General features: G+C 39.0%; 1 protein-coding gene across 4 annotated transcripts in view; it reads left to right on the forward strand.

The window, feature by feature from the left end:
• The window catches only part of gjc1 (gap junction protein gamma 1), a 32,344-nt gene extending 8,902 nt beyond the window's left edge, over positions 1 to 23,442 (forward strand). For 2 of the 4 annotated variants that reach the window (XM_036590379.1, XM_036590377.1), the window contains exon 2: positions 21,809 to 23,442. In XM_036590379.1, the coding sequence (XP_036446272.1) occupies positions 21,863 to 23,293 (1,431 nt within the window). In that variant the 5' untranslated portion in view covers positions 21,809 to 21,862 and the 3' untranslated portion in view covers positions 23,294 to 23,442. Of the gene's footprint in view, positions 1 to 13,469; positions 13,700 to 21,808 lie in introns of those variants that run through there. The other 2 variants (XM_036590375.1, XM_036590378.1) reach the window with 2 other exon arrangements.
• Positions 23,443 to 24,042: the final 600 nt, after the last annotated feature.

Genomic DNA, 24,042 nt, shown 5'->3' on the forward strand with positions numbered 1-24,042 from the left:
CCATGGCTGGGTTTCCATGGCCACGAGGGTTGAACCAATCAGAGCGCAGGACCACCATGTGCTCCTGACGAGGAGAAGAGCCCGCTGGCGACACAGATGCTAGTGTGCTAAAGCTAACCCAGCATCCTTCTGTCTCCTTCTCTCTGTCACCTCTTCCTCATTTACCCCTCTTTGACTCCCCTCTTACTTTGTTCTACACTACAGTGTACTCTCTGCTGCTCTTTCTGCCCCTCTGCCGTTTTAGGCAGCCTAATGTTATTCATAATGTGTTTGTCACAGTTTTTCTCCTTCAGGGAAGACATGAATAATGAGCAAAAGAAAAGATGGGAGGGAGAGAAGAGTGTCCCCTCAGACAAACAAGTGCTAACTCAACTTGTTTAGACAGTCAAAAAAGGATTTCGGTTAGGAATGTAACCCTCCCTCCAGACTTCTGTGTCTGAGGCGGGTATATTTATAACGGGTGCGTATGTGGTTGAGGGAGACATAGAGAGCAGCAGAGAGTTTGCAGAGTTTAAATGTCGTACATCAGAATGAAGGGAGCAGGCTATGTAAATATTTTCCAGCCTCACAGCGACGAGTTTTTGACTACAGCATAAACCCCTAAAGCCTGGATCCGGTTTTAGAGATTCTGCCATGTGCACAGCCATACACATAATTTACCGTGGAGACACTGGGGACAAGTCTCCACCACTTTTTGGAATACCAGACTTTTTGAAAGTGTGGTCTTTTGAAAATCTTTTAATGCTTTGCAGCAGAAGCCTGTGCAAACATTTTCTTAAAATACTCATACCTCACAATTAAAATGACACTGGACAGTCTAGTGAAGACAGAGTACACTGACAATAAGACTTTATGAGGTGTGTTTTTGTGCAGTCTATTTGGTCCCTACTGGTTTCCCAAGGGCTTACACTTATATAGAGGTAGGTGTAAAAATTTAGAAGCCAGTACTTTCAGTGTAAAATCTAGTTTGTGTGTTGCCCTGTTTTGATTTAGTAGTTTGTTAACTTAGTAAGCACTTACATTATTATTAGCCTACATTTGAACTTATGTATAGCTGGTTCTAGCCCGATATTAAAAAGTTACTAAGTAACTGAGTTACTAAGTGATATGAGATGAGTTTTTATTTTATATTCAGAAACAACATTGTTATTTGTCATATATCGTATTTTTAAGAGCTGTTAGATTGCTACATTACTACCAAAACCTTCCTTAAAAATGACAAAGCATAAAATGTTTAGTGTAAGCAGCACAGCTTCATATAACTTTGATTTCTTGTAATATTACCAGTATTGTGTATAATAGGTAGTATTTGGAATCTCTGTTGGTCTTAGCTGACATACAGATTAATGTATACTGGTTAATGCTAACTAACAATTAAACCCATATTTATTTGTAAATATTTAGACAGGGTTTCTCCTGTATTATAACTGTTGCTTTCACTATTTACAACATGACTATCACTATGAACAACTTGTTTCTCACTAAATCAGCCTTCACGCTAACAACTGCAAGTCAGGTTCAAGTTACTTTGAATCATCTAATAGCCAGTGTGACTATGGAGTGTAAATGTAGTGTAGCAGCACCAGACACTGTCTCATAAAGAAGACTATGTGAAATGCAAGATATCTGAAACTAAGAATGCAGCAATAGCAAGAGAGGTCAGGTTTGTGAGCTGAGCATAAGACTAAATATTTGTCTGACATTTCATAAAACAGCTGAGTTTGAAATAGGGCTTCTACTGTTTGAGGCTAATATCAAGCTTCATTCCTAGAAGACTGCATTATTTATTAGGATCATCCAGTAAGGTGACACAATCATGAGGCAATCCCTTATGAGACGCAATACACATATAATTGCTGTGTGCACACACTGTGTCTCCTCTTACACACATACACACACCTAGAGCTGAGGCTTAGTGCTCAGATTTTGGAAAAATCCCTTCAGTGGCAATCCATAGTTTCCATGGAGACTAAAATATCTCCCCATACTCTCCCTTTGAGCTGAGTCTCTTCTCAGAATATCATCCTCCTCTTGCTCTCTCTTGCTCTCTCTTTTTCTTTATTTATCTGCATGCGCTGAGATTAAATGCATCGACTAAACAGAGCACTTGAAGTCAATGTAAAGATGCTATTAATATGTTTATTATTTTTGGCCTGACCCCCCAGTGTTGCATCTTCAGTAAATTCTAAATGTGGCGTTGTGTGATGAATAACCTTTGGAAACACTAGAGATGATGTGAAGGACTAAAGTTTCTTTCACATTTAGAACATCTTGCAAAAGCTCTACACAAACAGACAGAATGGACAATGTCATGACAGTAATGTTACTTTTTCCTGTCCCTTCCACCCAAACACAGACTTAACCAGTCACAGTACAGCTCTAACAGTTCAGACAAAATATGGCAGAACAATAAACACCCTCTAATTGTTGCAGTGCAAAGAAGGACGAACAAGATACAAACCAAGACCGGTTGGTGACATCCTGTATAAATAAAAATAATGCATGGCCACGGCTTAGTAAGGCATAGGAACAAGATAATCAAGTTGTGGCCACCACTTAGTAAGGCATGGGAACGAGATCCTAATGCATGGCCATGACTTAGTAAGGCATGGGAATGAGAGTCCAATGCGTGGCCATGACTTAGTAAGGCATGAACTCGTTCCTACGTCTTACTAAGTCGTGGCCATGACTTAATTATCTTATTCCCATGCCTTACTAAGTCACTTTCTTTTATTTATACAGGATGTCACCAGCAGGGCTCCATAGATTACATTACTACATTACACTATAACTCCACTAGTAATTGCATTACTTGGATTATGTGTAGCTTTATTGTGACTGGAAGTGCAGCTACCTACAGAAAGAAGCTATTTGAGCAGACCACCACTACAGATAAGGCCCGCCTTAAAACGCCTCCTCGAATTTTGTTTAATTATTTCTCACTTGTAGCTCAGTGGAGTACCAGGAAATTCAATGTGATTTGAATTTGATGAAAATTTATTTTAGTAAGACAGTTTTGTTTGGTTTTGGGGGAAGAAACACAAAAACAAATTCTTTTGGTAGAAAATGTGGACAGAATGTAAATTTAATTTGTCACATAACAATTAATTATGTATTTGTGTGATTATTTTGAATAGTGCAGCAAACCAACAACAGTGCTAAACCTCTACAGTATCGTCAACATACTCAACACAAGTATGTGAACGCAAATGAAAATGCCAGGCCAATACTTTGGAATCACACGGTCCTGCATTCTTACGTTACTGTGGTGGTTAAAACACGCAGTGCTCAGGAGGGACGAAGAGGACAAATCTGAGCATCAGTGAACTGAATGTACTGTTTTTCTAACAGCCACAACAACTAAACATGTCTACAGTAGGGAAGTGTTTGCTGCCTCACTTATTCTGTTGCAATGAACAGGTGATTACTTATCAAATACATGTTTATACGAACAAAGTAGTTCTGTGAGAGACTTGTCCAATTACTCATCTGCCGTTACACTTCACAAGAAAGCTGACACGAGGAAAACTCACTGAGAGTACAAAACAGAGCTCAGTGCCGCTTCTTGCAATGCTTAGAATGCAGCTTGCCCTTGCGTTGCGTTATGAATTGTGTCGTGTCACATTTGAGAATGCAAGAAATTTTGTTTGCAGAGCTTGATGTGTTTGGACTTGGATACATGCATGAGGTACATTTCTGGCCTAACTGTTCCTTTGTCACGCTCAGCAGTACAGTTAGGGACCGGTACACAGTGTCCACAAAACTGTAAGTTAAACTCTTAAACAGCCCACTTATTATTTAAGCAATAAAGGGGAATTCCACCAATTTTTCCAAATTTATGGAGATCTAATCAAAGTCATTCCTAGTGGTTTGATGTGAAGTGCTTTGTTCCAGAGAAACTTACGAGGACAAATTGTTTACAGCAGTGGTGATAGGAACCAGATGTGCAAAGCGTTTATTGGATGAGTAATGGAGGCTGCCTCTTCAGATGAGAGCTAAATACAGCTACCTGGTACAACACTGGTTGCTGATGAAGACTCGTCTTATACATCGTCTTAAGGTATTTTCTCATGAGTGGACAATGTGCCACCACGTTAGATTGTTAGAGAAATATATTTCTACTGTTTTTGGACCTAGTTAACTAGTTAGCCTGTTTAGCAATAAAACACGCTCAATCACATCTTTGAATTGTTGGTCTGTATATTTTCTCTGTCTTCCTGTGATGAAATGTAATGAATGCCTGAATAGTGATTTCAGTACTTGAATACGGGCACCTCAAACAGCTAATCAAGTATTCAGGTTCCTGTGCAAATCCCTAAATTGAATTGTGCATAAATTTTGGAAAATCATGGAATTCCCCTTAAATGTTAAGACTTCAGTAGCTACTATAAATTATTTGGTAACTATAATGAAACTATTATTATGCAAGTTATTTATCTGTAACAGTTGAGAACTGCGTGTGGTTAGAAGAAAGGCAGTGATATGACAATAAAGTAGGGCTGAACGATTTGGGAAAAGGATCTAATTAAATGCAATTATGGTAACACTTTATTTGGATGGTCCACTGTAGATGTTTTGTAGATACTAAGTCAATTTTTTAGCTAACATTTAACTAATGATCTATAAAATTCAACTGAACCTAACCCTAACCTTAATCTCAAGGCAAAACCTACACCTGCTCCTAAACCTAACACAAACCTTAATGTTGTTGATAATCAACTGAGTATCACCAGAAAGTTTGTTAATAATACAAGTATCTGTAGATCATCTATAGGGGACCATCCAAATAAAGTGTGACCGCAATTATTTCCTATAAATTAATTTTAAGGCCTGATTTTTGGCCACAAAAAAAAGGTGGAGGTGACATATTAAGGACAGAGTACACTGCAGCTGTGGGGACAGAAAGAAAGGTGAGTCAAGTCCACAGCTCCTATGAGTTCATCTCTTTCTGCCTCTCTGTGTGTGTGTGTGTGTGTGAGTGTACTGTAAGCTTGGATGGATGTGTGCATTGGTTTATTTTCCCATATTTTCTACTGTAGCTGTTAATACTCATATGGTCATGTAACATGCCACAAAGTCATGATGCAGCCATCATTTGTATACACAATCTTGAAGGTAAGGCAAATGAATATAACTGCAGATGTCTACTAATGCATAAATGCACCGCTCTGCATTTGACTTGGGACCATATAGATGCATTAAGGCTTGTTATTGGTGGGTAAGGGAATTTATCCGCTAAATCAACGGCATTCCTAATGCCCACTGAGAACACCCTGCTTTTACTGAATGTGACAGTTAATGGTCAATTAAGGATTAAAAATAAAACTGCTGTTAGTATTTTTCTTCAGTTCAGTGGGCTCACTAAAGACCCTTCCCCCACTGCTGACTCCACTGGAGCTGCTAACAGCTATAAGCCCAGAAGAAAGAAAACAGCAATATTGGAGTCTAAGCAACTTCTGGCATCATCAAAGCCTGCAGAGATGTTCAGTTCTTGCTCCTGGACAGCCAGTCTGCAGCAAATTTTAACATTAATTTTTCAGTTAATTTATCGTTTAATTAGTGAATGAAAGAAGCATGTGAGCATGAGGAGCGTTCTCATTTGCAATGTAATTGCTCCAGCCTGCTTGATTAAAGAGAAGCAAGGGAATATTATAATGTACATGTTAGAAAGGATGTATACGTTCTGTGTTTGGCCCCATAACAGCAAAGTGAGGAGATTTACAGATTACCCCAATCAATACAGTAATCCTATTTGGCGTCAAACAGCAGCATTTCAATTACTGAGGCATTTTTTTAATTCCTCAGACTTTTAAAAGCACAGCCACCACTGCATATTTGTTAGATCCTTATTAGCAACGGCTATGCAAGTTCATGTACATACGTTTGCTAGCCTATGTTGTAATCATGTTGTAACCATGTGCGCATGCATAGGTATACAGTACAGATAAGCATTAGATTAATGTCTGTAGCTACCTTCCTCTCATTTGGACTGGTCAGCATCAAGAGCTGGGTACGAGGGGGTTCTAGGTGAAAATGGAAGAGCTGCGGTGCAAATGAGGGGTACTCTCCTGAGGCCAATGAAGGTAGAGAACATTTTAATCCCAATATACAGCCATATTTTTTACGCAACAGCCGTAGAACACTATTTTATTAACTGAGGGTTCAGATATTTTCTCCTTGTTTAAAATTAATTTCTCGATTTAAAAAAACAGTTGCAAATTTACTTTCTTAATGAATCTGCTTAGTGATTAGTCCACAATTTGAATGATGAAACAAGGTATCCCCAGCAGATTGTCCACAAGGGGGAGCAAGTAGCACTCAAGCATCACTGAAAGAGAGAAAACCCACACCAGCAGATTACTTGATACTCTATGGCGTCTCTTACAATAAAAAACAGAAGCTGATGGACACACACTGTTAAGTGTTTTGCTGCATAGTGATTTATTTATATACGAAGTATTTCCAGAGTCTTGGAATGATGTATTCTTGAATATTTGGATTGTGACACCCATATTTTACATTATTAGTGCAAAACATTAGTTCAAAAATACATTAGCTGATATCACTACTGCATTTTCATTGAAATATCTTTAAAAGTGTACTTGATCAGAGGTGCTTTCCAGCATTTGATGGAAGAGAGGATGGAGGAGGAAGCAGGAGATGAGGTGATGGATGTATAAATGGATGAGGGCAAAATGAATGAAGTGCCCCTCCTCCCCCAACCACACACACATGGAGAGGCATATTTACACTGTGGGCGATATCTGTGCTTAGCTGTGACTAAGCTGGGTGTTTGTGTGTGCATGTGTGAGTGTGTGCGTATGATCTCAGATAATAAGCTTGGCATGCAGGCCTTTATTTCTGTATTTGTATGTGCGTGTGTGAGTATAAGTGTGAGTGCGTATTGGGGGGCAGTGCTGAGTCTGTCTCTTTCCCCTCAGGCCGTTTTCAATTTGTTCATGCTTTGATGAGTGCACGCCTGTGTGTGTGTGGGGCAAGGTTTAGCCTGTCTTCTCCATTTTAAACCCACTGTTACCCCCTCTGCTTAGTTTCGGCACTGTCTGTGTTTAACTGTGATGTCTCTGTAGGCCATGTTTTAATGCAGTATTTTCCTAATTCAAATGTACATTGTAGAATATTATCACATTTGTTTAGAAATGCAGTGGCTTTGCTACAGTTCTGATTTTCTCCTCCCCTTCCCTTCATTTGTGCATGAACTTAGTGATAAGGAAAGATTTATGTAGTCTGTGTGGATGTAGAATACATATATGTGTGAATGAGTGGACTGAATCTAACATTGTCTGTACTGTGCAAATGAGACTTTTTCATTCAATTAAATTCACTAAAGTTATTCAGTTTTCAGCATCAAGAAAAAACTTCCTTTCAGTTTTTCAGACGTCTACTGGGATGTTGTTCCACACCTCTAAAGTTCAGGCTTAGAAGTTGGTTGCACTTTCTCCTTCTCATATATTCACATTCTGTGTGACACTACTTGGGTCTTGCTTGTGTTTAATGATACCACATATGCATAACAACTCTGATATCTACCATAAACAGGCACACAGTTGTAGCATACAGTATGTTGTGAATATCTAAATTTAATTAAAAATGTTAGAAACATTGCAAGCATGTAAGTTTATAGTTAAACTATTGCAAAAAAATGTTACAGTGTTACATGTAGATGCAGTGCAGTGTGATGTGTTAAACATAATACAACTGCAGCATAATAAACACTACAGGCACTTATGATTACAAATAATTAATTATAAAAACTATCTTTGACATTGTCTAACCCAAGAATTACAATGTTTTTGTGTCTGATGGACTAAATGTGTTATTATGTTGTGGTAAAACATCATCATTACATGAAGATGCATTAAAGTATTTTTCCTTCTCCTAGAACGTTATGTTTCTGGGGTAGAGCATCTATATGTTATCATATGGAAAGGAATGTAACGTGTGGACATGCCAATTACAGGACACAGTTGTTAACAGATGTTACACGGTTGATGTGATTGAAATTGTAGGTCACTTGGCTATTTCCAGGTTGAGGCTAGGCTACATGCTCTTGTTAATGCTGTCAGATTCTCCCAAAGGGGTTTAATGTGATAAATATAAAATAGCAGTTCATGAAGCAGAGCACATGTGTGTGTAGGTGTGTGTGTGTGTGTGTGTGTGTGTGTGTGTGTGTTTGTGTGTGTGTAACTTTAGAAAACTCCCATATGGCATCACTATGCCCCTTAACACTGTCATTGCATAAGTTTAGCAGATGCTCCCTCGCCAAATGAATCCTCTTTATGACTTTTTAAATAGCTACTGTAGTCCACTTACCTGTTTTGGGTTAATATACTCATCTAATAAACTTACTAATGCAAATCTAGTAACATTAACCATTTCTTGTTTTAATTTTTAACTACTTCAGTAAAGTTACTTAAGATCAATTTGAAGTACTATAGACTAAGGAGTTGTTTACCCTGAAATCTTCCCAGCATTCTTTGTTGGTTTCTCGTTAACTCTTAATTTTTCAAAATTTCCATTTGTTCTTTTTGCATAATGCTAATGCTTTTGTGTCATAGCATATTCTCATGCTAAAATGTCTAGTTTGGATGCATTTTACATGTTTTTGATATTCTCCCCATGATGATATTTTGTGTTCAGGTTTACCAGTTTAGCCTGTGGCCAGGCATGTTGTCAAATGGTGAATATCAACCATGAAGCAGTTTCTGAATAGAATGGCAAAGTTGTTTGAGGTCATTTAAGTCCTAGTCCTCAGAACTGGGTGACTCTTGTCTTATCCATTGCTTCATCACTGTATAACGTAATGGATCAGAAAATATTTAGCCATTTGTACATTACAAAATAAAGCAGTCCATTTAAAATAATGGAGTTGTTTCATAGTTGATGCCAATGCATTGTACACAGATGAATATTTGTAAATTAGTGTAACCTAATTAGGCTGATTCAAGAACCCCTTATGGCACTCCTTATCATCTTTTTGTTTCAATCTGTACTCCCCCTGTTAGTTGCCTCTCCACCTTTCCTTCCCTCCCTCCTTCTTTTGCTCTCTCTCTTTACACCTTTTCATATTCATGCACTTATTTTGATCCTAACCCTGGAGATAATCTCCACTATAGTATAAAAAATGCAAACCCTGCAGACAAATTATGCCATTAACCAAACTGACTGAATAAACATTTTAAGTAGCTGTTTGTTTTATTGTATGGTAAGTACCTAACATCTAATAGGTAAATATGTATTACTTATGTAATTTTCAAGTACATATATTGCAAGTATGTAGTAACTTGTATACAAATTGCCAGGTATGTACAGCAGCACTTAGTGCTGAAATGCAGTAATTAGTTATGTAGTCTTTACAAGTAAAACTTGGTGTGTACTTAATAATTTTTAGTAGCTAATGTGAGAAATGCCACGAACATTTTGTCATTCAATACTAAAAAATTGCATAATAGTGGCAAATACTACCAAATTGCTTGAGTAAATGCATCACTGAGAGAAGAGTATCTAAGTACAGGTGACAAAGGTGCAAAAGAAGTATCTTTTTTCCAGTATGGTTATTGGTACATCCTCACAAAGCAAACGTTTCCGTTTTTTTAAAATAATTTGTTCAGAGGTATCACAGTGTGTTAAAACAACGTGTGAAAAATGTGCTTCTGAAGTTAGATCTTACACCAAAATTACCTTCTATAGGCAGGCATGTTTTGACAGGTGCTAGGGAGGTGCTAGGGAGGTAAAAATCATTCACCCCCCCCAAGAAAATGTTGCATTTGCCTCCATGAAATGACATAGTTTTGTTTAAATTTTCACTAGTCCATCATGGTATAAGACCAAAATCTATCACTCGCTCATATTCTTGATAAAACATATTATCACACTTATTGCGTGGCATTAAAATTAAGATGTTTAATGTCTGTTTGTATTGCAGTTAGAGTAAAAACAATAAACTTCACTCTGTCTCTAAGCCTACTTCTTACTACTTCTAAACCTAATTATGCATCAATTCAAATTCAACCAAAACAGCTCGCATATGTCTGGCCCAAGCTATTAAAAAAGATTCTGTGGTCTATGTGACAAAAAGTTTCCTTATTGCTTGTCTGTTGTTTTTAGAAGAAGCTTGTGCTGCAAGAATGATACGAGCCTCTGTAAAGAGTCAAATGCCAAATGTTAAACAGGCCAATTATGTAGACAGTGCAGCGCTGACATGCTCTGAGAGTATCTTGTTGAATTGTCTCGTCTGATGTGGACCATTGTAAAAAAAAACGGTCCCAGAATCTAACTGAACCACAAAGCCATGAATTTTTGTAGTAGTCTGCACCAAATGAGGAAATTCAACATCAGAGCATGTTTCACATATTGCCATCACAACAACCATAGGTATAGCACCCCCTTCAAATGTTTCAGCATCCCTGCAAAACAAATCCTAGCATTGCCTTTCCGGTAGGCTTCCATGTGGCACAGATCTCCATCCAGTGACGGCTTCAAAATGATCTTGGCTTTATTGGATGGCATAATCATATATTATAGCCAAGTGTTATACACAAATGAGGCTACAATAGAGCTCTGTGATGGAGAAGGTCATGAATTTTCAGTTTTCTTGCTAATGAATGCTACCAAAGACTGGGTTTCCTGGAACGTCTGACTTAGCTATAGGGGACTTTCCAGCAGGATATTGTTCACAGACAAACTTCGGAAGTCCATTCTCATACTTCTAGAACTCTTCAATAGCTTAGGTTTTAAAGTTTGAAGGTTTCTGGAAAGTTTCTCCTGATACCCCAGGGGCCGTAATGATAGCAGTGATAATTTATAGAAAAGCGCCATTTATCCTAAATGTCCTAAATTATCCAGAACATTTCCATCTGGAACATTCTTCAGCTGCTATAATCTTGTCAATTATTATCAATTGCACTGTAAAGTTTTCTTTAAATAGACACCATAAACTGCAAATGATAAGTGTGGAAAAAGTCAGAAGTGCAGACTCTCATTGATACATAATGTAAAGAGAATGTAAATGTACTTCCTTATGTAATTAATCTGTGAATCTCTAAGGGTTGGTTTCCCAGACAGGGATTTTGCCTACTCCTGGGCTAAGTTGTCCTTTAATGGAGAGTCTACATTTAGAATGCTGTGTAGTCTAAGATTAGGCTGTCCCAGAAACCAGTCCAAAGAGTCTGTATGTAGACTCACACTTCAGTACCTCACTCTCATAACTTCATAGCCTACTAATTTACTAAATAATTCACAGAAGTTACTGAATAATACGTTTTAAGGTTAATAACCATATAGCAAGGGGATAGCTAATTAATTAATCATTTATTACATAAAATAACAATGCAATGTCTCAAATGTATAGTAAAAACAACAGTAACTCTAGACTTATAAGGATTGACTAAATAAATGTATTTAATCATGCATATTTCCCCACGGAATACTACTTTTTTATTATTCTGGCTGATGTGTGCTGCATTTTTAATTAGATCTTAACCGCTGCATTTTAAAATTCTGTGGGTGTAGCTGTGAAATCCTCTGATTGTAATCTTGCTTCATGCCAAACTGTGAGGGAAAGGGATAGAAAAATAGAGGACGCTGAATAGATAAAGAGTTTAGCGAGATAGCTGGAAGCTCCAATTTCAAAACCAAGTATTAAGACATGCTTTTCCTTCAAGCACTGTGTGCTTGTGAGAGTGTGGGTGAGAGAGAAGGCAGAGAAATAGATAAGGTTAAGACAGGCAGATGCATTCTGTACAGTTGGGTCTGTGTGAGCTTATATGTGTGTATAGCAGGGGGTTGGCTGCTAAGGGGATCCCTTGCTCTGCCTTTAATCCATCCCATCCCCCATGCTGACATCCCACCAATCACAAGTCAGCCCCTTAAAGTGATAGTGGGCAAAAATCTTATTTACACAATTTGCCATAAAGGAGCATTTGAGACCACATATGCATATGGAACACATGGCGTTTATGGAAAGCTTAGCTTGTCTAGTTTGACATGCTTTGTTAATATCTTAAACAGTTCTGAAGTTATTTGAGTTTAAACATGTGCCGTGAAAATCTCGGTAGTGAAACGTTTGGTCTTGAAGTTTCTATATCATTGTAGGTGTTTTTCCTAGAAATATTTCATTATGTGGAGGTTATGTAACCTTAAACTTAAAATGTTCTTCACACTTACACATTTCATTTACAAATATATCTCTAAAGAACCATCCATTCAAAGGTTCCTTAAGGAGCCAACTTTGTTTCTTTAATGGCAAAATAGAAATGTAATAGAAAGTTAGAAGTGTAATAGAAATTACTTAACAGCTCAGTGCAGTGCAGTTTTCCTTGATCAATTAGCCAAGAAACATTTGTTTGTCTCCTTTAATTTTGCACTCAAGCTCTACAGGGCTAATATAGCTAAGTAACGGATGCTTATGTGCACCAGTTAACCACTATGCAAACTGCATTGATGTTTATAGATGACATTATATCATATGTCAGAAACCAGACAAGAAAGTCTACATTCTAAAAAAGAAAGGTGCCACAAAGAGTTCTTTAAAGAAATGCCATAGAAAGGGTACTTTTGATTCCTTGAGGAAACATATTTGAAAAAAGATTTGTATATAGATTAGGATGGATTAGTATAGAATAGATTTGTGTATAAATTAGTATAGATTAGTATACATTAGTACCTTATTACTAGCCTTTTTTACTTGTCATTTTATTAAGTAAAATCATCTCAGTATATTGGCAGATCATTTTGCTTGCTTTAAGAAATGTGCTTGAAACCAGCAAAATTCTCTGCCAGTGTAGTGAGATATTTTTACTTAATAAAATTACTTAAAACAAGTGAACAATGTCTAGGAATTTTTACATTTTTTTAAAAGTGGCACTGAAATTTCCTAGTCGCGTTTGTATATGCAATGACTGTGTCTGCAGTCAAGTTTTCCAAATGAAATCACAGCAGTATAGGAGTATCCTTGCTTTACTTGAATGACTACCAAGAACAAAACAAATAAACAACTCAGCAGATGTAGTGTAGATCTGATTTCAGAGGGATATACTGCACACATTAAGATATTGTGGTTAAGCTCAGCTTTTCTAGTAGTAAGTATGTATGCTTTAGGCATGCGGTATGCACAGTGCTAATTGGTAGAGTAACTTGTTAGTTACAGCAACCTTGTAGCTTTGCTGCAAAACTAAAGAAGCAGATTTCAAACACTAAACAAGTATCAGCTGCTTGACCACATCTGGAGAAATTGTGTACATTTGATTTTTCACTTTAGTTTAATTGTTCATCCCCTCTTCACCTGCACTGTCCCGCTGGCTATAAGGGCATCAGCCCCTCTGTCTTTTCCATTACAACCACATACCTCCCTCCCATCTCTGACCCAATTTTAGGCAGTGAGGGGTAAGAGGGGTCTATTGTGTGTGCCATAGAGAGGAGGAGAGGAAACGAGGGGATAGGCAAAACCCCCCACACGCCCCACTGCACTCACACACAGACCTGCAGTCCCACATGGTTGTCAGATCGTGTGTATAAATGTCATTGTCCGGTTGCTTGTTGGCTTTAAGGTCAGTGCATGCTCTCCGAGGTTGTTTTAAAAGGAAAAAAAGAAAGAATGAGAGTGCAGAGAGATGAAAGGAGGAGAAAGTGAATGGAGAGGCAGACACAAAAGAGGAGAGGCAGACGGGACGCCTGAATGTGTGTGAGTACGCTGCTTGGTGTGTGTGTATGCGTTGTGGCAGGGTGTGTGTGTGTGTGAATATATGTGTGTACATGTGTGTTCAGTTTAAAGTATCTTTTTTTGTAAAGACTTTCTTTGTTCATGCTTGAAAAAGTGCCGTGTTTGATCTCAAATATTATTCTTACAGTGATTTTATCTAAACTGTGTCCATTCAGACTATATACAGTTGAGTCAAGGAGAAGTCCCATACATAAACAAACACAAAGCACATACTATATGTTCCCTCTTCCTTTTTCTCTTTCTCTTTCTTAGCGCTGCACGATTGCCCCTAAATGGTCAGGAATTCTATTTTTAGTCCATTCTGCTAAACACAACAAGCTCTTTCCATTCTTTTCCACTCTTTCTAGCACTATGATTTCCTCCTAATGACAAAATGCAAAGAGTAGTTTCTTTAATAACAAGCACTATTGTTTTGTTTTGCTATGTCTTATTTACAGATGTACAATATTACCCGGTTTGTCTTTTATTGTCTTTAAGAAGAGAAAGTAAGATATCTTTAATGTCTCTAAAATATTTGAATAGATTGTTTACAGGACCCATATCTTACATGTTTTTTACTATTTTACCTTCCTGAAATCCACGTATTATGTTTTGTGTGGTACTAAACACAGTAATTCATTTTTGTATGGCCATTTACAGACTTGAACTGTTTCACGGTGGTCACTATAAAGTGACCTTGGGTCCAAATGCCTATCATACAAATATAGCCATTTTATTTACTAACTAAAATGACCAGTAAACCTACACACATCTTGTGTGTTTTTATATGTAATGTTGATAATGGCAAAATACTGGTAAATCTGAAAAAATATGTTTTCTTCAGGGACTAGTTTGCCTTACAACATCATCTCCACCAGGAATATATGTAAAAAATAGTTTTAGGCCAAAACCTTCTCAGAACTATCGTAAAAAAAACATCTCAGCGTATTCATAACCATTTAGTTTAGCAGCTTTTGGTGAGGGACCTTCTAGAGGCATTCAACTCTTCATACATCTATTTTCTGTCACCACCACTGTGAACAATTATGACTGAAAAATTTACTCTTAAATGAAACATTTCATATCAGACCGCTCTGAATGAATATAATTATACACAGTTTTTATTAAAAAATGGAGGAATTCTCCTTAAAAGGCTACAGAAGAACCCAGAAATACTGCCTATTGTTCATTAGCACACACTGATATGACTTATGGCAGACATTAGTAGCCCTCAGTGTCTTACCTTAGACACACCGAGGTCCATAAAATGATATACTTAGCACCAGGTTTCAGGTGCAAATAGGACACATTCCACCCAAAAACATGCAGTTTATGCAACATGTACATGGAAAAATGCAAATTGTGGTTATCTCCCTCATACCTGCACAAAATGCGGAGGATTATGCAAAAAATATGTGGAGATATTGCAAATGTAGTTGATTGCACATTCTGTTTGCTATACATTCCTTTTTTTGCATAAATTGTCTTTTAAAAAAACAGTTGTGAATTAATGGAAGTATCTTGTGTGTTAAAGATAGTTAAATAGAGGCTCAGGCCTCAAACATGTACTGAAAGGATATCTACCATCAGACTTTAACAGAATAATGGTATTTAACTCTCAGAACTCTTCTACATTTTGTGTTTAGTGACTTGTATGGCATTGTTTTCCTGTTGTCACAAATTCTGAATTTTCAGTAGAATTACACCCCTATAGAATGTTTTGCTGTGAAACAGGTGGCACTTTCTCTCTTGCTGATGGCTCCACTATTGCCCTGTAGCTTTTTAATCCTGCAGCTCGTAAGCATAGAGCAGTTACCAATCAGTTCTGTGTGCAGTTTGCGTGATTAGCTTCAGCCTTATTAAACTGAACATTAATTTCAGATGCATCGCAATTGCATACTGCAGCTGCATCAAGGCACATTTTGCACTGCACCTTCTCATGTATGTATACTTTGAGAAACCTCTGATTTAGCAAAGTAGCTAATTAAATAGCTAGAACACTTGGCAATGGTATGATTGGGCCCAGCGGGCCAAGGCCCACCCACTTTTATCATTAGCCCATCCAGAGTGACTGCTCAGATTTACTTTAAATATTAATATCTCTAAAATCACTTGTAGGCACAAAAAGGTGCTGAGCAGCAATAAATGCAATAATTCTGAACAGTTATCTTCTGAACATGGCACAGTTATCAATCAGCTCATTAACACCAAAGGCAGGGGTGCAAATTTGGTCTGACAAGTGGAGAAGAGCAACATCAGGAGGCTACACCTTTTATACTGCAATTCGTGTCTAACACTGGGTAAACAATTACACATATCATATTGATATCTCCTGCTTTACATGTCATTGTTAAAACACAAAAACAACTAATATTGTGGCGTGTCCAAGAAATGTTTACATGTTAATTTTAGGTTGTCATTCTTCAAGTATTTATTCACTGGGTTTATTTTGCAAGGGACTCTTATTGTTGAGGGTGTGGCTAGGAGCCGCCCTAGAGTGTGCATGAGCAGCGAGACAAGAGACATGAGCTGCGTAGCAAATGAGCTGTCAGAGAAAGAACACTCTGCTAATGTACAGCGTAACTGCGGCCAACAACAGCTGGAAAATAAAGCACCATGACTCGAGTGAAAGCTGTCTCTTTTAACAGCAGTGAATGCTACAATATTATTGACAGAAAATATAAAATACATAGTCAGTATAGAGATTAATTGTGTTGCTTATTATAATGGCATTTTTCCCATTGTGTTTCTAAAATTCTTAGTCTGATGTGCATCTTGTTATAAATACCCCAATAATAATAGTTCTTCAATGATCAGGACCCCCACAGTACCACCAAAGAGCAGGGATTATTTTAGTTGCAGATCATTCGCAGCACTGCAGGGACACTGACGAGTAGATCAGACACAGCAGTGCTACTGGAGTTTTTAAACACCTCTGTGTCACTGCTGGACTGAGAATAGTCCACCAACCAAACACATACAGCCAACAGCGTCCTGAGTGCAGCATCCTGTGACCCCTGATGAAGGACTAGAGGACGACCAACACAAACTGTGCAGCAACAGATGACCTGCGGTATCTGACTTTACATCTACAAGGTGGACCAAGAAGGAATGTCTAATAGAGTGGACAGTGCGTGGACACAGTGTTTAAAAACTCCAGCAACACTATTGTTTTTAAACATATGAGCTACAGTCTGTAATTGTAGAACTACAAAGTATAGCTATGTTGTAAATGGACCTGATAAAAATGAACAGTGAGTGTAGATACAAGGTGTGCTTAATGAAGTGGCCAGTCATTGTATATAATAATTGATATCTGATGGCACTTTTGCAACATACATAAGTGGAGTGGACATGTACCCCTCGTCCCCTCCTGCATTTGCCCCTCGGCATAAATGATAGAAATTGTGAACATGTTAAAGTTATCATGGTCTCTTGCTTCTTCATGCCAATAAGGAGATGCGAGTTCGGTAAATGTGTCAGTTATGGTTTATACAAAATTTTTTGTAGCTATCTCCCCCTCTGTCCATGGGAGAGAAAGACCTGCGGATTTGTCCTGCTCATCCAAATGGAGCTGCTCCTAGCGTAAATGCTGTTAATTGGCTGGTTAAAGTGCTGCTGGCAGAAGCAAGCTGGTTACACAAAATTGCAAGTGACTTTCTTATACCAATACTAAATACCAGACTTTGTCTGGGTGGTAATTTTGTGGTTCATTGTATTTACCTTTCAAAAAGTAGCACACCTTCAGTTCAGTGGAATCTCATTGAGGTGTAATGGAGGATTGGAGAAGAGCTGAAAGAAAAGGACTGGGAGAGGGAGAGGGAGATGGAGACGGGGACAGCGAGAGAGGGAGATGAAGACAGCAGATGAAAGCAGGTTGGCACTGATGTGGGCACAAGGACATTCTGCTGAGCATGTGCCCTGTCTGCCATTCTCCACTGCCCAGGGGGAGGGCACGAGTGATGAGATAACTGTCTGTGTGTGTGTGCTCTGCAGAGACAGAGCAAATCCAAGCTGTAATCACTAAATAGCATCAGCAATTTCTTTTTAATTCACAGTATTGGATAGAGATTGCATTCCACTGCTTCAAAAACTAGTTGAGTTGAGATTGTAAAATTTAGCAAAATCCAAAATGTGCAGCTTTAGAGGTTTAACTATCACAGTGAGGGGCTTTTGAAGGTGAGTCATAAGATATGTGTTTGGCAGAATAGGTTATGTAATCAAAGTTGCATAGTACCCATTAACAAATCTCAGCTCTCCTTAAGGAGTTTGGTGAATAAAGTTTTACACAAATCACTGAAAATTACTGTAACATAGAAGAGTGACCCTAGACTGAGTATATATATTCTGGCACATTAGAGTTAAGTGTATTTTGATAGCTCTTCATTAAAGGGGGGCATTAAAATGCCTTTGTAATGCTCTTATTAAGCCTTATCAAGCCAGTAACTGGTAATTAACTGGCTACTAATTACTGCTTTATAAAGCGATAACTAGTGAATTAAGCATTTTCCAGAGCACATCTAAAGCTCTTATTAAGCCATTTCAGACTGGTAAGTACTAAATGGCTGCTCATTACTGCTTTAATATGCCATAACTAGAGTGAAGAGCATTTTCCAAAGCACCTTTATTTGTGTAATAAACATCATACATTTAAAAAAAAATGTAGGCCCATTATTATGCTCTTATTAATTGCTTCTTTAGTTCAAGTTTTTACTTTATTAAATACTTATGAGCCACTTAATGTGCAGCTACGAGATTTATAAGCCTTAATTGCAGCTTTACAAGAAGTTAATTCACCTGTTTTTGTTTATTGTTTTTGTTATTGTTTAATAAGGTAGTAATAAGCAGCAAGTTAATTACTAGCTATCTGCTTGATAGGGCTTAGTAAGTGTGTTATAATGTCCTCCTATACTAAAGTATATATCATCACTGTCATATAAAAACTATTTTCTTTTTACCATTTTAAAACTCCTAGCCATCCTTAACATTGTGTGAACATTTATGAAGAAGAGTTCAAAAGAAAGATCTTTTTCTGTGAAGTTACCATTATGGCCACATGGTCACATGCAAAAGTTTGAACATCCACACATTAAATTACATGATTTTTTGATTTTCTAAGTAAAATAAGTTTTTTTTTTATTATTGTTTATCGATTGAATTTAACATATTAGGGTAAAAATAAAACATAAAATGTGCCCTGTGCCAAACTTTTAGCACATTTTATATTTTAGTTTTTGTGTGTGTGTGTGTGTGTGTGTATGTGTGTGTGTAGATGGCTAAAACCACCATCTCAACATCCACTGATGCCTTCAGGTATGAGTGTTACTTCAACCTTGAGCGAAAAAGAGGGATAGATAGAAAAGAGAAGGAGGAGTGCACATGTGTGTGTGTGTGTGTGTGTGTGAGTGACTCACTCTTGCTCGGTGGGTCTTTCTTCACCCACAATGCCCCTACTAGCACTCTCAGACACAGATTAGAGGTGAAGGGCTAGCAGGGGCTGCTGGTTAGAAAGAGAAGGGCAGGAGACAACACCATGCCCGAATTGAAGGCTCTCTACTGGGAGAGAAGTTGTAGGAAAGCCCTAGGCCTCTTTTTCTGCCTGTCCGGCCTAACACTGTGAGTACATCTAAAGGGTAATGCTGACTATAAGGCAGGAAGGACATTGAAGATACATAACAATTCTCTCACACTCTTTCTGTCTCTCCCTCTACACACATACACACACACATTATCCCTGCTTGCCTGACGTTTCTCAGACTTGTCCTTACTTGGCCATAACAATCAATACTTTAAATGTTTTATTGGGAGGCCAAATGTAAACATTCATCTTAGAAAAATGAGTGGAGAGAAACCAGAGAATACACACACATGCAGCACAGAGCGCAGACAAGGCCTGCCTTTGTAAGAGCAGTCCAAGAGCTTTAAGATCTACTTGTGTGTGTGTGTGTATCTGTGTGTGTGTGTGTATCTGTGTGTGTGTGTGTGTGTGCGCGTGTGTGTGTGTGTGTGTGTGTGTGTGTGCGTGTGTGCGTGTGTGCACGTGTCCATGCTTTTCATGATAAGTAGTAAAGTTAAGAATGCTTCAAAACAGAGAATATGGATTACATCAGGAAAGCAGATTCACACAAAGGGCAATTCCAGTAATTGTTTTAGTTGTTCATAATTCAATTGTTGAAATGTAATAAAGTCATTCAGAGCAGATGTAAAATGGTTAATTGCAGAGAATCCTACCAGCTGATTGTTTTGTACTTGGTGGTTAAAGGAACCAAGGGTTGTGATGTCTGCAACGCAAATATAACCATTTTATTTATCATATACAAAGGTCAGTGAGCCTGAGTGTCTTCTGACTGTTTATATGCAACGATCATAGTGGTAACATAATGCCAGATCCTGATAAATGTTTCATTCAGAAATACAAAATGGTATGGAAGGAAATGCATTATGATTTCTGATTCATGTTGACTTTAATGTGTAATAGGCTATTATTTCTTGCAAATTTATATTTCTGCATGTTTTGGGGGCTTTTAAATTTGTTAAATATAGTGGCAGGATTTATTTTATTTATTTACTCATTACATATTTACGGGCTATTCATTGGTCAAATTTTCATACTTGCAGTGGACTTCCCCATTCTTTGAGTCACCGTGGGCCTTGTACTCTGAGACCCCCTGAGTCCAGTAGCAGTCAGAAGCCCCTAAACACTGGTCCCCACCTTTATTACAGACTCTAGGATATGCTAGTATAGCTTTAGTCCATTTATAACATTATTCCTTTTGCTTTGGGTCATCATCTTGAGTCACATAATAATTTACCCTAACATTCATAAGCGTGGCTTAAATAATGAAATATTAATGATATGGACTGAAATGATTCCTGGCTAATATTCTACTCTCTGCACATCCTGCCCACTTTATTAGAAACTCCTTTGTTGTAGGTCCACTTTGCTGTTGTACAGTCCTTCAATAATGGTCAGTTTCTAAAATATCTTTATTGTTCCTATTATTGTTATTATTACAACTACAATCACTTCAATTAAAGGTAATAATAAGTAGTAGAAGAAGAAAAATATTGGGGCTTGGACAAGAATGAGGCAAGCCTCTGCACACATGAATTCTCAGTGTTTACTTAACTGCCTCATTCTCAACATATTCCAACCACGTTATCTTATACCTCTACTTAATTAATGACTGGGTTCCCGAAAGTACTGTTAGGAGTCAGTTGCTGTGATGGTGTGAAATGTCTTCAAACTGCAGAAATTATCTCCAAGGCTCCCAATGGCACCTAGCCCAGTCTTGTTGAATCACTTAATGGCACTATCCCAAATCTTGTTAAATAAATGAAGGTTTCTGCTTTTGTAGAAACAAAATGACAAGCAATATCCACAACAGTACCTGATTGTGGCCTGAAATGGTCCAGTAAAAAAATCTAATTTACACTATTTTTCTGTTACCATGGATGTAGGTGATCAGGTAAGACACAAATTTTGCTTCTTTAGTTTAGAACTGGAGCTGTGAAGGTAATGTGTATAACAAACACTAGAGTGCAATACTCACCCAAATAGCCCAAACCATTTCTGTAAAACACATCACCAAAACTTCTCTCAACCCAGAATCTAATCCAAGATCAGTTCTGCTTTGTGAACTCCAGCCTTGGTGTTGTCTGAAATGGTTGCCTGTAGCTGTGACGTTTTGTTACATTTTATAGTTCACAGTAAGTCATACTATGCTCTTAACCACATCAGCAAGTCTGTGCAACTTTAAAGAAGACCTGGATGCAGTTTAAGTGGGTTGAGAGACGTTTTTGCTGCTTTTACAAAAACAGTTGGGGCTGTTTGATCAGTAACATCCAGAGTGAAAAATTGGGTAAAAAAAATTGGGTATTTTTCACCAACCTGCATGAATACCCATTGAACTGTAATACTGTAATTTCGTGATGCCGCCATAATTAGGTCCCAAACCTGTTTTGTGACATTTAATGTAATTAATTCTCTATACTAAACTTCATATTTGTGTTAGATACTCATAGCCAAAATCTTAGTCATTAATGTAAAAATGTTTTCTCTATTTTTTACTCTCCAAACCTCCACTGTAGAGTCTGTGAGCTGTGCCGTCTGGGACACTGTCTGCCCCATTGTCATCGGACGTCATGAGCTGGAGCTTCCTAACGCGTCTGCTGGAGGAGATCCAGAACCACTCCACACCGGTGGGGAAACTCTGGCTCACCACGTTGGTCGTCTTCCGCATCGTGCTGACAGCGGTGGGTGGAGAGTCCATCTACTACGACGAGCAGAGCAAGTTCATCTGCAACTCGGGCCAGCCGGGCTGTGAGAATGTCTGCTACGATGCCTTCGCACCACTCTCGCACGTGCGCTTCTGGGTCTTCCAGATCATCTTGTCCGCCATGCCCTCACTCCTCTACATGGGTTATGCAGCCAACAAGATCTCCCACAGTGAGGACATGCGAGGCACTGGGGGTGGAGCTCCAGCAGGGGTTGGGGCAGGGGGAGGTTATACTCAGCGGAGGCCCAGGAAGATGTACTTCGGGGCGCGGCAGCACCGGCCAGGACACGAGGACGGTGAGGAGGAGCGAGAGGATGATCCCATGATCTACGAGGTACCTGAGATAGACAACACCAGGAGAGAGCTGGTGCCCCCACGGCCAAAGCCCAAGAGGCGCCATGATGGGCGGAGGCGTATTCGTGATGACGGACTGATGCGGGTCTATGTGCTGCAGCTGCTGATTCGTTCCGCCTTGGAAGCGGCTTTTCTGGCAGGGCAGTACCTGCTGTATGGCTTCCGGGTGCAGCCTGTCTTTGTGTGCTCAGACAAGCCTTGCCCACACAGTGTGGACTGCTTCATTTCACGCCCCACAGAGAAAACCATCTTTCTGCGCATCATGTATGGCGTAAGCTGCCTCTGCTTGCTGCTCAATGTGTGGGAGATGATCCACCTTGGAGCCGGGGCCATCAAGGACGCCCTGCGCAAACGCAACACCGCAGCGGCCGAGGATGAATACCAGCTAGGCCTACTAGGACCTGGGGGCGTGTCCGTCGGAGTGGGCGGGCCAGCGCTCAGCGAGGGAGAAACAGCAGATGAAGTTGGGGGCGGAGTCAGGGAGGCAGACTATGTGGGTTATCCTTTCTCATGGAACACGCCTTCCGCGCCGCCAGGCTATAATATCGTGGTAAAGCCAGAAGCCATGCCCTATACAGACTTGAGCAATGCCAAGATGGCATGCAAGCAGAACCGTGCCAACATTGCACAAGAGGAGCAGCAACAATATGGCTCCAACGAGGACAACTTCCCTTCAGCGGGCGACGCCCGGCCACCGCCGATCAACAAGGACGTCATCCAACTGGAGGCAGCAATTCAGGCCTACACTCTTCAACACCATGCCAATAATGATGATGACGGCATGCATGACAACCCCGATAACGACGATAAGCCGCAGAGCAACATCCCACCTGCTCCTCAGAAAGAGCGGAAACACAGGCCTAAACATGGCAAAGCAAGTAGCGCAGGGAGCACTAGCAGCAGTAGCAAGTCTGGAGAGGGAAAACCGTCCGTATGGATCTGACACTTCATGTGTTCACAAACATCCATATGTATTTCCTTATAGCTCTTTGCAAAATCTTGGGCATTGACATATAAACTTTTATGGACACGGATACATTAGGAGTGTGAGAAACACCTTTCGTGCCTTAGAATCTAAGGAGCTCTCGGGAAGCGTGAAAGTATACTTTTGACTAAAATTCCAAAATATCTCTGGTGTTTCCAAACTGATCTCTGTTGTTTTGAAACTGAATTGACCAGGCTGTATTTATCTCAGCCGCAGTCCATAAAACCTTTAAGTAAAAAAAAAAACAAACAATGCAACTTCGGTGATAATGGTTCGAGACATCTTGCTGTGATATCACTTTTAAAGGGTGATGAAGATACATTCCAATTCCAAACCAGCCGTCTTCCTCACTTCAAACAGTGACAATGCCAAATTTTTTACAATGCCACGATTTTATAATGCTGTGACATCACTTTGCAATGGCGGCATTCTGTGCTCATTTTTCCCTTCCATAAATGAGAATTGGTCTTGTTATCCTTGTTAGTCTCCTTCAGATCTTTTAGTTGTGTATGATGGACCAGTGTCTGAGGTGATCTGTCATAGACACCCACAGCAGTGTACAGTGAGTAAAGCATTACCGTTACTCTTTTCTCATACTGCCCTCTCCTGGTTCAGAGTAGCTATTTTAGTCTAACCAGCTGTAGGGATGCGCTAGTCCCAACAGCATGGTATAAAGAGGTTGAGTAGTCTAGTCTGTTTTAGCAGTT

The sequence above is a fragment of the Colossoma macropomum genome, unplaced genomic scaffold (genome assembly GCF_904425465.1).
Source record: "Colossoma macropomum unplaced genomic scaffold, Colossoma_macropomum, whole genome shotgun sequence".
Classification (NCBI taxonomy): domain Eukaryota; kingdom Metazoa; phylum Chordata; class Actinopteri; order Characiformes; family Serrasalmidae; genus Colossoma; species Colossoma macropomum.